This window comes from Podarcis bocagei (assembly GCF_964188305.1).
Source record: "Podarcis bocagei genome assembly, chromosome: Z".
Lineage (NCBI taxonomy): Eukaryota > Metazoa > Chordata > Lepidosauria > Squamata > Lacertidae > Podarcis > Podarcis bocagei.
Window position 1 is genome coordinate 45,454,931 of NC_138140.1, and position 13,312 is coordinate 45,468,242.

The following is a 13,312-nucleotide window of genomic DNA, read 5'->3' on the forward strand; positions in this document are numbered from 1 at the left end:
GCTGACACATGCAAGGAACTTGGGGGCATAGGTAGGATGCATGACTCTGTGGCCCTAAGGCAGGGTGTATAGTTCCTGCTTGGACATACCAGATGAACAGGATCTTTCCCTTCCTTTTCGTTTTTTATTAACTTGGAAGGCAAATCTGACTCTTACTGTGGAGGAGCTGCTACACATCATGGCACTGGTTACTGGAAACTGAATCAAAGGGAGTATGGTCCACACTAATTTTGTGTGAGATTCAGCTGCCTTTGATTGACACAGGGAGCTTGATATATATATAATCATCTCATTGACATTCCCTGGGAACTGAGCTGTGACTGCTCTGCAGTACAAAGCACAGCAAGCTTATTACAGGGCCCCAAAGCATTTTCGAGAACATCCAAGTTATTTGTGTAGCTAAAGAGACAGGTGTGTGTGTCTGTTTAAGAAGGTAGGTGTGTTTTCCTCTGGCTTATATGCATTGCAAATTGTATCCACTTGAGCTGTACTTAAGGAGTGGTACCCATTTAAGTTAATAGTTGGCCATGTTCATTATTTTTATTGGGTCTACTCTGAGGAAGACTACATTTCTCCTCACCTTCCAGAATTTAGATTGGGGTAAACTGCTTCTATACTTTGTAGAAAACAAGCTCCATCTCAAATAAAACAACTACTTATTTCCAATTCATGAACAAATCAATGAATTGCACCAATGAATTGCACTCTTAGAATTCAAAGCGACAGATAATGAGATAGAGAAAGTTATTATTATATTTTTATTTTGTTGTTATCCTTGATGATTTACATGTGGGATGATGTATTTGTTATACTTTTTGAGTTTTCCAGGAAAATTAAAAATCCCTTTTCAGCCCTCCTTGTAGGGAAAAAAAAGTATAGTTGAAAGTGGCTCTCCTAGCCTTCTGACATTTTTATTATAGCTGACTCTGAGAGGGTAAGGATTATCAGAGATCTGTCTTGCTTAAAAAAATAGCTCTGATTTTCTGCCATCTTCAGCCTCATCTGCCTGAATCAGCCCTTTTAGACCTCATCATTAGCCCTTCCATTCCATGGTCAGCAAAGGCACAGACACAAGCTCCAGGTCTGCTTTCTATCTGGCTTCAGGGACATAAGGCACTCTATTTGCAGCATGCTTACTTTTCCTCCTGGCATGGTCTGGGTAATCTGTGTATGTACCTGAATGTAGGTCCCTTAGTCAATGCACAGTGCTGTCCAGGCAGCCAACTCCTATAATTAAAAAGACTCACCAGCTGGTAGGACCTGATGGATGAGCCAATACCTGAATAAGGAAAGTGTGAATTACATGACTCTACAAAGACTTTGATGCCCAATAGGGAAAGACAGAAAGTGAAAGAGAAGAGAAGAAGGAGAACAACAAAACAATGGAGGAATTTACAAATTCCTCTGCTCCTAAACTGTAATACTGTCTTTATTTGTTCTTCTTCATTGGGCCTTTAATCATTATCTAACATTATTGACAAGAGTTGTTGACACTTGAACTGAATGTGTGTGTGTGTGTGTGTCCGAATCTGTTTCTTTCTGCTTGCCTCTTGGGGTGGGCTACTCAGGCAACAGATTGAGAAGTTCCTAACGTCCCAAGGTTGTGATGTTCTCGCAGGTTCCGGGGTAACTCCCCTTTGCCCATGTATCCCATTGGTTTCTTCTGACTTGGTACTGTTACAAAAGCCTCCAGGTTAGGACTTTACGAGAGCAACAGGTGCCCTTGACAGCTGTGTCAATTGTAACAGGGTGTCCTGCTCCTGCCCAAAAATATGATGACAGGGGCTCTTACTTGTGAGGCAGAGATCCTTGTTAAAGCAGAAAAACGATACAACTTCATAAGCACTGAGCTATTCAAGTTCCAGAACTTCTTTAAAGCCACAAGGAGCAGAAAATAGCCCAGTCTAAAAGCCAGGACCAAGGTTGAAGAGTCACAGACAAGGTGGTTAATGTTGTATGGAAGCTGCAGAGTTTTGCAATGCTTGTCTTGCCCGATTGTCAAGCTTTTAAACCTAGGTGAGGTGCGTTAACCTGTGAGGAGTGCAATTTCTGCAGCTATGTCTTGCTTGAGGGTGTGTGCTATGTCTAAGTTGCTGTGTCTCTTCTCTTCTCTTCCCTTCTTGCCCTCTGAATCCTGTCCAGCCACCCTAGGCTGTGTATCAACATCCTGATTCTGGCAACACTATCTCCTTCACCAGAGTGAAAAGAGCAGCTGGAACTCCTGCCTCACCGTCAAAGCCCACCTGGAGCAGGGAGGGATTCCATCTGCCAGATTCTGCTCTGCTGTTCCTCATCCACCACCACCCCTTCCACCACCATGTGCCTGCCCTGTGGGACTCATGACCCACATTTTCTCCCTTTCCTGCTAGATTCTCCTTAGCCCAGATCCTGGGGCCACATAACTCCTGCACCCAAACCCAGCCCATTCCCTGGACTGCCCACAACCAAGCATTATGAGAAGCATTCCCCACATTTCTCAATCTACGCTTCCCTCAATGAGTCAGGGTTTTGGGGCAGAAGGGCAACTCTTATTCTACCCTCACAACAACCCTGAGAAGCAGGAAAGGAGGAGTGTGTGTAGGTAGCACAAAGTGCCCAGAGAGTGTCATGGCGAGTTGGGATTTGGATGCAGCCCTCATGGGCCCAGCTCCAACATTCAAAGCTAGGTGTTGCCAACGTGGCTTCTATGGATGCTACTGTAGCCATTGGCATTCCCTCCCAGGTCCACAAAATGTCACAGGTAATATTCCCTCAATAGTCCATATTGCAAGGGAAAGTGGTTGTACTTCCTCTCACTTTCTGTTTGCTTTGGCTCAGCTTCTCCTGTACTTGACCACACACCCTTAAACATGCCAACATTTTACTGGGTGGTGGGACTGGACCTGTTCCCTCCCGTCACTTCTTAACAGAGATGTATAAAGAGTTTCTCACTATGAGTAAGCATGGCAGTGACTGGTGTATGTACCCTTTCCTCCACTGATGGAGTAACTTGATTGGTGATGGTGGGCACATCTGCACCTTTCTTGATCCTGCCTTTTTCTGCTCCTTCAAGATTTGGCTACTATTTTATGTTCTGCCATGCTCCTCCTCCAGAGCAGCTATTTTGTGACTGGCACTATTTAAATGTGTCCACTAGCACTCTTCCTAAGGGTTGCCATTCTCTGCTCCAGTATATTTTCTGGTACAAGCTGCCTAAAAGGGTGCCCTCCCCAGTGCAAACCATCTCAGACTGAGATCAGGAGGGGAAGCCTTGTTGGTGTCTGGTTGGTGAACCAATCCATGGCAGGGCCTTTTCGGTGTTGGGTCCCTGGGTTGTGGAATGTGAACCTGTCACCATCATTATCAACTTGCAGGAGGAATTCATAAACATTCCTGCTTACCCAGGCATTTGTTGGCTGAAGAACAGTGTTTTAATCTATTTTTGCTTTTCATTTTTTAACCGCATATCTGTTTGCCACCCTAGGCTCCTTGTAGAGGAAGGGCAGGATATAAATATAATAATAAATCAATAAATTAATATTATCTGCAACTTCCTGACCAGAATTAACACATTATTATTATTTAAAAAAGGAAGCAATATTATGAAGAAGCTGAGTTTGTTCACTAAACTCTTATCTGACAACTTCTGGAGGGGGGAAAAATAAATAAAAACAATTCAAAAGCAAACATTTCAAATATGGCGAGTCTTCCACCCCACCAGAAGGGTTGTTAATGAATTTGTTGCATGAACGCACAGACAGATTGGGAGCTAGAGCTCTGCTGGCCAGCCCAACATGGCCCTGGCACCAGAAAGCCAATTTGTTCCCATGCATTGTTTCCTCTAGAGTATGTTTCTCATCCAGAGGTGATTTTCCAATAAAATCAGCCTCAATTATTGCTAGCGCAGGAGCGACCCTGGAGGGAGGATAAGAGGCAATTCAATTGTTGGAAATGCTGCACGAAGCAAAATTAACCTTGCTGTGCTATTATCCTTTGAAACATTTAGCTAGTTTCTCCTCTTTCTTTTGTATTAGTTGACCCTAAATGGAAGTGGGGAGGAGATGAGGGGAGGGGAAGGATATCTACATATATTTCTAACCCTACTTATTCATTATAATGTTAGGAAACACAATATGTTCATTCACTTTTTCATGCAAATATAAAAGTTGTTGACATAGAATTGCTAGACTTTTAAGGCATAGGTGAAAGCTTCTTGTTGAGATACACATGCAAGCAGATTTCACTGAGTAAGGTGGTGTACACACCATACATTTCAAGAGCATTTAAAGCACATGTCTTCTCCCCAGTGCTCCCCCCCCCCAAAATGTTTAGGGGGGGGTCTCTCATTTTGACTCAAGAAAATCACCATTTTATAGTTCAAATCGGTAAAAATAAATACAGTAAATGGACAAAAGTACAAAGATTCACAAAATGTTTAGGGTTATGTGTACCACTGCGTACCCCCAGAAAAGAAATCACTGCTTCTCCCAAAGAATCCTGAGAATTTTAGCTTGCTAAGAGTGCTGAGCACTGTAGATCTGTGAAGGGCAAACTGCAGTTGCCATGAGTCTTTGTGTTTTATGTGTGTTTAAATGTATGGTATGTACACAACCTCGGTGTATGTGTGTGTTCGTGTGGGATAGTATTGCAATTTCAGATGTGATTCAATGTTTCCAAAAGGAAAGACTGAGGGGGCAATCGCCTAGCAAGATCCAGCTCAGCTGGTTGCTTGCAGGATCAATTGAAGTTAAGTCCCCAACCCTGGCTCAGCAAAAGTTACGCCACTGCAAACTTGCTCATCCCAGTTTAGATGGAGCTCAGCTACCTGAGCTGAGGCCCATGAATGTCAACCAAAACAGCTGTGGCAGGGCTGGGTCTGGGTGTGTGAAATTAGGCTGGATCCTAAGCCCATTCAGTTTGGCCATGTGATGTCCTGAGTGAGGCCAAAATTTGATATCCAGCCCTCATGCTGCCTTCCCAAAACTGGGTAAGGGAGTCACTGGGCTTTGAGAAGATGTGAGGTTCTAGCAGGGTTCTAGAGCTCTCATGTCTCAGTGCTTACAAATTTTGGGAAGCTGCTCCCTTTCCCCGTGCGGTAGAACTGGTCACAGTGCCCTAAATCCTTCTCTGTATGAATTAGCAACCCGGCAAAAAGCACTCTTTTAAAGGATTGGTTTGCCCTGCTTGGACAAAGCAGTATCCCTGCTGTTGAATGGGGTTTGGATCTGGTGTAACTTCATGTTTGCTTTACATCTGTTTCTTGTGTAACTACTGAAGACAAATTCTTCCCTTTACTATGGGTTATATCCAACTACGTTCTACATAGTGTAGACTCACTGAAGTGAATAAACCCAAGTTATACATCTCCATTAATTTCAGTGGATCTACTCTGAGTAGAACTAACATGAGCTGCAACTCCATAAACTGATGGATAAACTAAATATTATGCAAAACATGTTGCAGAATATTCTGCATTTATGAAAGTATGTGCATTAAAAAGCATATATGTTAGTGAAAATAACATCGCATTATATTCAGGAATGTATTATATTTGCGAAACGTGCTTGCAAAAATCTGCATATGGGGCAAATTTGCATACAAAAATGAGTATACTAGGAGTGAATTGAACCTAAGACTGGGAAAATGAGAAATAGGGAGAAACAGAAGTCGCTTCTTTGAGGTCTTGCAGCCTTGCCCCAACATTCTCTTGTCATTGCTTTGGTCCACTGAACCCAGCTAAACACCCTTAGTGCCATTTGCTTTGCAAATCATCCTTCAAAAAACAACAGCCACCCAACTGCAGTGTAAATCAATGGCAAATTGACTAAAGCTAAGACCAAATTATCACAGACAACCATGGCTATATTGGCCTCTGAAGCTGCGCTGGGTGGGGTGGAGAAACAATATTCAATTGATTAACTCTATTGACCATTCTTATATCTCTACTGGGAATCTTCTGATAGAAGAATGCTTTGCCTACAGTCACAAAAATACTTGATGATCTGCTTTCTCTCCCCCCGCCTTTCTTTCTAAAATCTCATTGCAGGAATAACAAGCGGAAAAGAAAAAGCAAAAGCTGCTGTTTCAAGAACCAAAGAAGATCCCTGCTGGATCAAGCCAAAGGCCCATCTAGCCCAACATCCTCTTCTCATAGTGGCCACCCAGGTAGCTGATACCTGTGCGAAATCTGCAAGCGCAAGAGCACTTTCCCCTCCTTTGGATTCAGAGCAAACTCATCATGGCTAGCAGCCTTTGATAGATTTATCCTCCATAAAACAAGTTAAAGAAATACAGCAAACACATTTTTCAGTAGCAGCCAGCTTGTGCTACTGCAGTTCCAGCCAAAAAGGGGTGGTTATTTTTACCCTTAACCTTCATTAAAGGTAAAGGGACCCCTGACCATTAGGTCCAGTCATGACCGACTCTGGGGTTGCGGCACTCATCTCGCTTTATTGGCTGAGGGAGCCGGCGTACAGCTTCCGGGTCATGTAGCCAGCATGACTAAGCCACTTCTGGCGAACCAGAGCAGCGCACGGAAACACCGTTTAGCTTCCTGCCAGAGCGGTACCTATTTATCTACTTGCACTTTGATGTGCTTTCGAACTGCTAGGTTGGCAAGAGCAGGGACCGAGCAACGGGAGCTCACCCCGTTGCGGGGATTTGAACTGCCAACCTTCTGATTGGCAAGTCCTAGGCTCTGTGGTTTAACTCACAGCACCACCCGCGTCCCCTCATTCAAACAATAAGCCACCATAAAAACTAATTATAGAAATAGCCAATAAGTCAGCCAGCCATAAAAGCAGCAGATACTTGAAAATGAGGGATGAGATAAAGTGGCTTACTGAAATTCTCCACCATAACATAAGAGAAAAAGAACAGTCTGCTCTTTCTGTCAGCAGTTGGCAATCAGAGGCATACTGCCTCCAGCATGGGAGGTAGAACATAGTCATCGGTGCTGCAGCCACTGATCTTACATCTTTCAAAAGCACAGTTTATGCTAGTTGCATACCCTCCAACATTTCTCTGATGAAAATAGGGACGTCTCATTCCATAATGATAATTTTACTATTTAAACCCCACACATCTGACTGGGTTGCCCCAGCAACTCTGGGCAGCTTCCAACATATATAAAAACATAATAAAACATTAAACATTTTTTTTTAAAACTTCCATATATAGGATTGTCTTCAGACAGCTCTGGGGTCAGATAACTCCATACCCTTCAACATTTCTCCAATGAAAAGTGGGACATTCCAGGATCAAATCAGAAACCGGGATGGCTTCTCTAAATAAGGGGCGTCCCTGGAAAATAGGGACACTTGGAGGGTCTCTAGTTGAGGCTGAAGGGAATTGTAGTCCAAGGCCTTTGGAGGGCACCGGGTTGGCAAGGGCTGGTTTACAGCTTTGCATGGCATGTGAAAGTGGCCACAGAATGAAGAGGTTAACTGACTCGTTTGCAATGAAGTATTGCCCTGTTTGGGTGCCACTACCAAAAAGTCCCTGTTCTTTGTAGTGGTAGACACAGCAGCCCCCAATGCCTGAACATCCTGATCAAAGTATGTGGCCAGGTTCAAACACTACTCTAAGGAAGTCGGAGAAGTGCTTAATTTTCACATCAATCCTGATGATGAATCCCTTCAAAGAACTTCCTTTGTACTCCTGCAAAGCTTCAAAACCCAAACCCAGTGTTAAACGATTCCTTAACATTGAATGAAATCTGATTCTAGCAGACAGCCATGATGTCAGCAACATGTAAGTGCAGAGAATATTTTTACACTAATGACAACTGAGAACCTTTCTTTCATCCACCCCCCTCCCTTTCATATTGTAGCAGATGTCAACTGTAGTTAGATTCAATTCAACTTATTAGTGCGTGGCTTTAAGCCAACAGCCATTCACATTTCCAGAAGTATACTATCACATATGTCTTAATAAGTGAACCCTGTTTTTAAAAATGTATGTGATAAGTCACATATGCTAGAAGGAATATGGACATCTTTCACTTGTGGTGACAATGGAAGTGACTAAACAGTGCTGAGCACAGCTGAAGAAGATTAACATTCAAGGGGAATTTTTGATGATGTTTGAAAATACAACAGAAGTGACAGCATGGGGGGGGGGGAGCCTACTTCCTCCATACAAGCTGAGCCTTCATTTCTTTGTCACACACACACACACATATATTTGTTTTTCTACAAAAGGCGTGTCTTCTAGCATAGCATTTTCCTACTGCTACACTGAAGTAGTAGTTATTAATAACAACAACAATCATCATCATCTTAGGGAAACCTTTGCATGTGCTTTCCAGAATGAAACTCAATAAACTGGCCAGGTATTCTGTGGCACATTCTGGAGTGCACAATTAGTTGTCATGGGATGCTTGGGACATCCTGGGCTAGGGCTTGGAATGCCCTCTTCTGAAAAACTCTGGAGAGTCGCTGCCAGTCAGTGTGAACAACACTGAACTAAGAACACTGAATTAGATGGACCAATGTTCTGTGAAGCAGCTCCCCATGTTTTAATGGGTTGTATTCATCCCAGTTAGAGTAGACCTGCTGAAATCAATGAACGTAAGCCAGTTATGCCCATTGGCCACACCTGCCAATGCTTTTGACCAGTCTGTCTATGCTAACAGACAGTGTGGAGGGAGGTCAGTAAAGGAAACAGAGCAGACCAATCCTTTTGTTGCCTCAGAATGCAGCAGTACAGTCAAGGAGTGGAAATGGCAAGGAGCAAGATTTCAGGTAAACATTAAGGGAAGCTTCCAAGTGCTGGAAAGATTTTCAACAGCAAAGGTGATGGGCTCTCTTTCATTGGAGGTATTTAAACAGAGAGTGAGGGTCCATATATCAGAGATGCTGTAGTTGCAATCTGCATCATAAATCAGGTATGGTCCTTCAGGAATTGCTGGCTTCCATCCTTGTTGTATACCCTGAACTGGGAAGGAGCTGGACTAAATCTGGTGTCCTTAATGTTCCATCCATGGGCACCTCAGACACCCCCCTGTGTCCCTCAAGGTCCCTGGCTCTCTCAATTTTAATTTTATTTTTTTTAATGGGAAGGGGTCCTGAGCATCATCTTTCCCCCCTCAGAATATTTTGTGGCAACTACAACAGTTTCTCAGATTTCTAAATGTGCCTCTGAATTCAAAACCCCTGGAACAGATGACCCCCAAACACTATAGTCCTATGAATTTAATGTGCTTCACTACGGTATATCATGAAAATGTCTCCAAAGTATAATAAGGGATGAAGGTTGTATTCAATATTAGCCATAGAGCAGATCCACTGAAATCAATGCATAATTATTGTTGGTGCATCAATTCATTTAGTCTACTCTAAGTATAGTTTGGTTCGGCACAGCCTAGGTAGCTAGGTTGGTTACAGCATGATGCTGATAATGCCAAGATTGCAGGTTCAATCTCCATATGGGGTGGCTGCATATTTTTGCATTGTAGGGGGTTCCACTCTACAATTCTAAGATTCTATGAACCCAAAGTAAGGATGCACAACTCAACAAGTGACAACTCTTAGTTTTGGATACAGAAAACACTTTACAGTCCCACAAATCTGATTTAAATTGAAGTTTGGGATAACTGGGGAAGCAAACAACACACATACACAACCTACTGAGAAGCTGACGCACGTAATTTCAGTGGTGCATGCCCACTGAAAACTAGGGGGTTTCCCCAGCGCTAACTCAATCATGACAAAAAGCAGGGAGACTCAGGCAGCAAACTTTCCTCCAAAGAATCATGGGAACTGTAGTTTGTTAAGGATGCTGGGAAAGGTAGCTCTGTGAGGGATTAAACTGCAGTTCTTAGAATTCTTTGGGGGAAACCATGTGCTTTAAATGTATGGTGTGTAGGCAGCCACAATGAAGAGCTGTGTGTAAGCCAGGCTAGGAGAGAGAGGCATTTAGACCCCCTGGTAGAAAGAGCCTCATTAAAGAGGCTTACATTGCACTGTGAGAACTGCAGCTTTAATGGGAAAATAGTAACTTTGCACAGGTGGGTAAACTAATAAAACATATCAAAAATACCAAGCAGAATGTAATTAATATGCCTAATTTGCTCCCATGGGAACTAATTGAAGCAAAACCCAAGGATGCATTCAGAAAATATTTCAAATAGAAAGGCAACAGAGCATAAATAATACATGGAGTTGGGGAGATCTAGTCTGGTTGGTTGGCCGTACACCTGAATCTTACTCCCTACCGCACCACCTTAAGTCTCACACTTCTGCTGGGTCCATTCACATGATCCAAACCCCACAGAAACCATGACTATTGTGCACCACCCACTCCTTAAGACACTTCTAGGTACAGTTTGGGAGTAGATGATGCTCAAAGCACTTTCCCTTCTGTAGCTGACAGTATGTTGAAGGTGTGGGGTGGTAGTGGTAATTTTTTATCAGGACAGTGATATGTGGAGAAATTGCTCATTGCCTTTCCCTGCACACCATGGCTCTTGTCAAACCTCTCTGCAGGTGCTATTTAAAAACCACAGCAGAAACACTGCTATGAACTGAAGTAAGGTGTAGTTTGGCTCCTGCAAATCCTCTGGGAAAAGGATCTTGCTGTCGGGCTTGCATAAACTTACCCTGAGAGGCACCACAGACTTTGTGGGCTCTACATCATTATCAGCAACATTAAATTAAGGGGCCTCCAAAGCAATGGAGTAAATACAATCTGAGATGCCTTTGAAGCCAATGTCTGGCAGACTGCTTATCTCATCTTGTAGCTCTTTTCATGCACATGGGAGCGTTTTCCATATGTATAAGCAACAGGCTAGGAAGGGCCCAGGAACATAGGTGCAAAATGTTATTCCCATGTGTCCTACATACTCTGTGTTATTTCCCCTCTGTCAGACCTTCCCAGAGATTGCAATTAAAAATCATAATCTTTTTAGCGTGGGCACACTCCCCCTCAAGGCTAGGAGATCTCTGCACTGAATGTGATTATAATATCATTTAGCAGCTATTCATAGATGACACATATTAATTTATGTAAACCAGGGACAACTTGGAGCCTGTAGCCATTAGCGAGCCATGGAAAATGTAAAACCTGTCCTTGTTGATCAGGGACTTAAAAAAAAAGAGAAAAGGCTATGACTACAGAGTAACCTGAGTCACTATGTTTTTATTGCCCAGGTGTGGGGTTTCCTTTTTTTTTTTTTTGCTTGAAGTTCATTAAACCTGATTTTTTTCTCTCAAAGGGATATTAAAAATAACTTACTTTACAGGAATGTTTCGAGGCTTTGTCTTCTCTGCAGTCTATAAAAATAGGAAAGTGAATGAGCCGTTAGTTAATCTTAGCAAGAGCAGCCTTTTAGAAAGACAGAGGTAAACCCAAGATATTTTCTTAAGACACACACACACGCGCGCGCGCACACACACACACACACACACACACACACACACAGACACCAGCATATTTCTGAGAACTGCAAATGAATATGCACAATATTGTACTGGAAGCCTCCATAATTAAGCAGGAAGCACAGCAAGAGAAACAACTGTTTTTCGCTTTTAATGGGTTAGTGGTGCTGAAGACTGGTAGAAAAATTGCAACACCACAGAACCTCAGAGAGGCAGATGGTAAAGCGATGGCGTGAATGCTGGGGATCTCACAGTGGCATCAATTACATGTGCAGTCACCACTGAGGAGCAGCCTCTGTGGTGTAACCTTAATGTGGCCACAAGGACAGAGTGGATTGTGGAGCCCTTTCCAATGCTATTTGCACCCCACTGGGAGGAATGGCGCTAGCTGGGTAACAGAGACGTCTGTAATCACCTTTGCTCCTGTGACCATGGTAATGAATGCAGGACCATAGAGTGCGGTGCTCACCAGAAGCATCTCCCACACAAGCTTGGATTACTTGTGAATTGAGTCTCTCTCAAGATCCTGGCTAATCTGTGTCTGCCAGTCAAGCAATGCACATATTTTAACCAGAAGCTGGGGCAAAGTGCACATAGTGCTGAACTTCTGGAGCTCTGTTATCTGAAAATGGGTCAAACTGACATACGGTTCAGAAGGTTGCATACATGTGCAGCAGCTGCCAGCACCTTAACACATTTGTTGAAATGGCTAAACCATGTGCAGACATGTAGATTCATTTGTGCCTAGGCCTGAGAATATGTTTAGGCATTATGTCAAATATAATGAGGTGAGGTGGGCTCAAAACCCCCAGGAATGTGACTTTGCTGTCCTGCTGAGTAGGGACAGACTTGAATGCAAAGGACTTGGACAAAGGGGTGTTAAATTCTGTAGAGTGAGGGGGAAAGTCAAAACCAAGACACTTCAAGGCATAGCTATCAACGTTTCCCTTTTTTAAAGGGAAATTCCCTTACTCCAAATAGGATTCCTCGCAAGAAAAGGGAAAAGTTGACAGCTATGCTTCAAGGGGCTTGATTGATACCATGGCAATTAGGGGTTTGCTTGTTTTTAAATCACCCCAAATCCACAGCTTCTCCTTGAGTTCCTTTACATGGCTAAAATTTGCACAACAAATAGTCAGCCCTAGGGGAGCTCGTTCCCACTGGAGGCCCCCAACCTGGATGGCTTTAAAAGATGATTGAACAAGTTAATGGAGGATAAGACTATCGGAGGGTACTAGCCATAATAGGGATGCTCTGCCTGCAGCTGTGGAGGCAGTAGTGCTTCTGAATGCTAGTTGCTGGAAACCACAGGAGGGGGAAATGTTTTTGTGCTAAGGTCCTGTGTGAGAGTTTCCTCTGGGCATTTGGGTGGCCCCTGTGAAAGCAGGGTAGTGGACGGGTCATTGGCCATTCTTATGTTCTTATTTTGTATCAAGAATCTAAACATAATGGGCAAGGGCATAAAATGACTAAAACTTTTTTAATCTGGGTCAAAATGGTGTCCACTTCTCCATTCACCTTTGGCCAATGGCTTGTGAATGTGTGGATACGCAAGACATTGCTGTGATGGATTTCATGCCTGCATGAGAGAACGGGATTGTGGACATGTGCTTGTATGAGTTTGACTTTGAACAGAATGACTTAATCACCCTCTCCCTCCTGATTAAATGTTTTTGAATTCCAGTCATCAATACTCTAGAAATTCAGATAAACAGACACACAGTTTAATAGTCTGAAGTTACATATTATTAGCCAACAACACTATATGTGTGTGTGGGGGGGGGGGACTAACTGAAAGCCAGTGGGACTCACTTTCAAATAGAAATGCATAGAATTGCACTCTAAGTTTTTTATGCTTTTTAAAATTTAGATTTTATGGTCATCACAAATTGGCACAGATCTAACAAACCAGGAAGTAAATTTGTTTAGAATTATTGCAGCAACTGAGAAATTAA

General features: G+C 43.0%; 1 protein-coding gene across 6 annotated transcripts in view; it reads right to left on the reverse strand.

Annotated features, from left to right (window-relative positions):
* The window catches only part of AFF2 (ALF transcription elongation factor 2), a 393,570-nt gene that overhangs the window by 79,581 nt on the left and 300,677 nt on the right, over nt 1–13,312 (reverse strand). For all 6 annotated transcript variants that reach the window (XM_081178936.1, XM_081178935.1, XM_081178934.1 and 3 more), the window contains one exon: nt 11,215–11,252. In XM_081178936.1, coding sequence (XP_081035062.1) covers nt 11,215–11,252 — 38 coding nt within the window. The remainder of the gene's footprint in view (nt 1–11,214; nt 11,253–13,312) is intronic.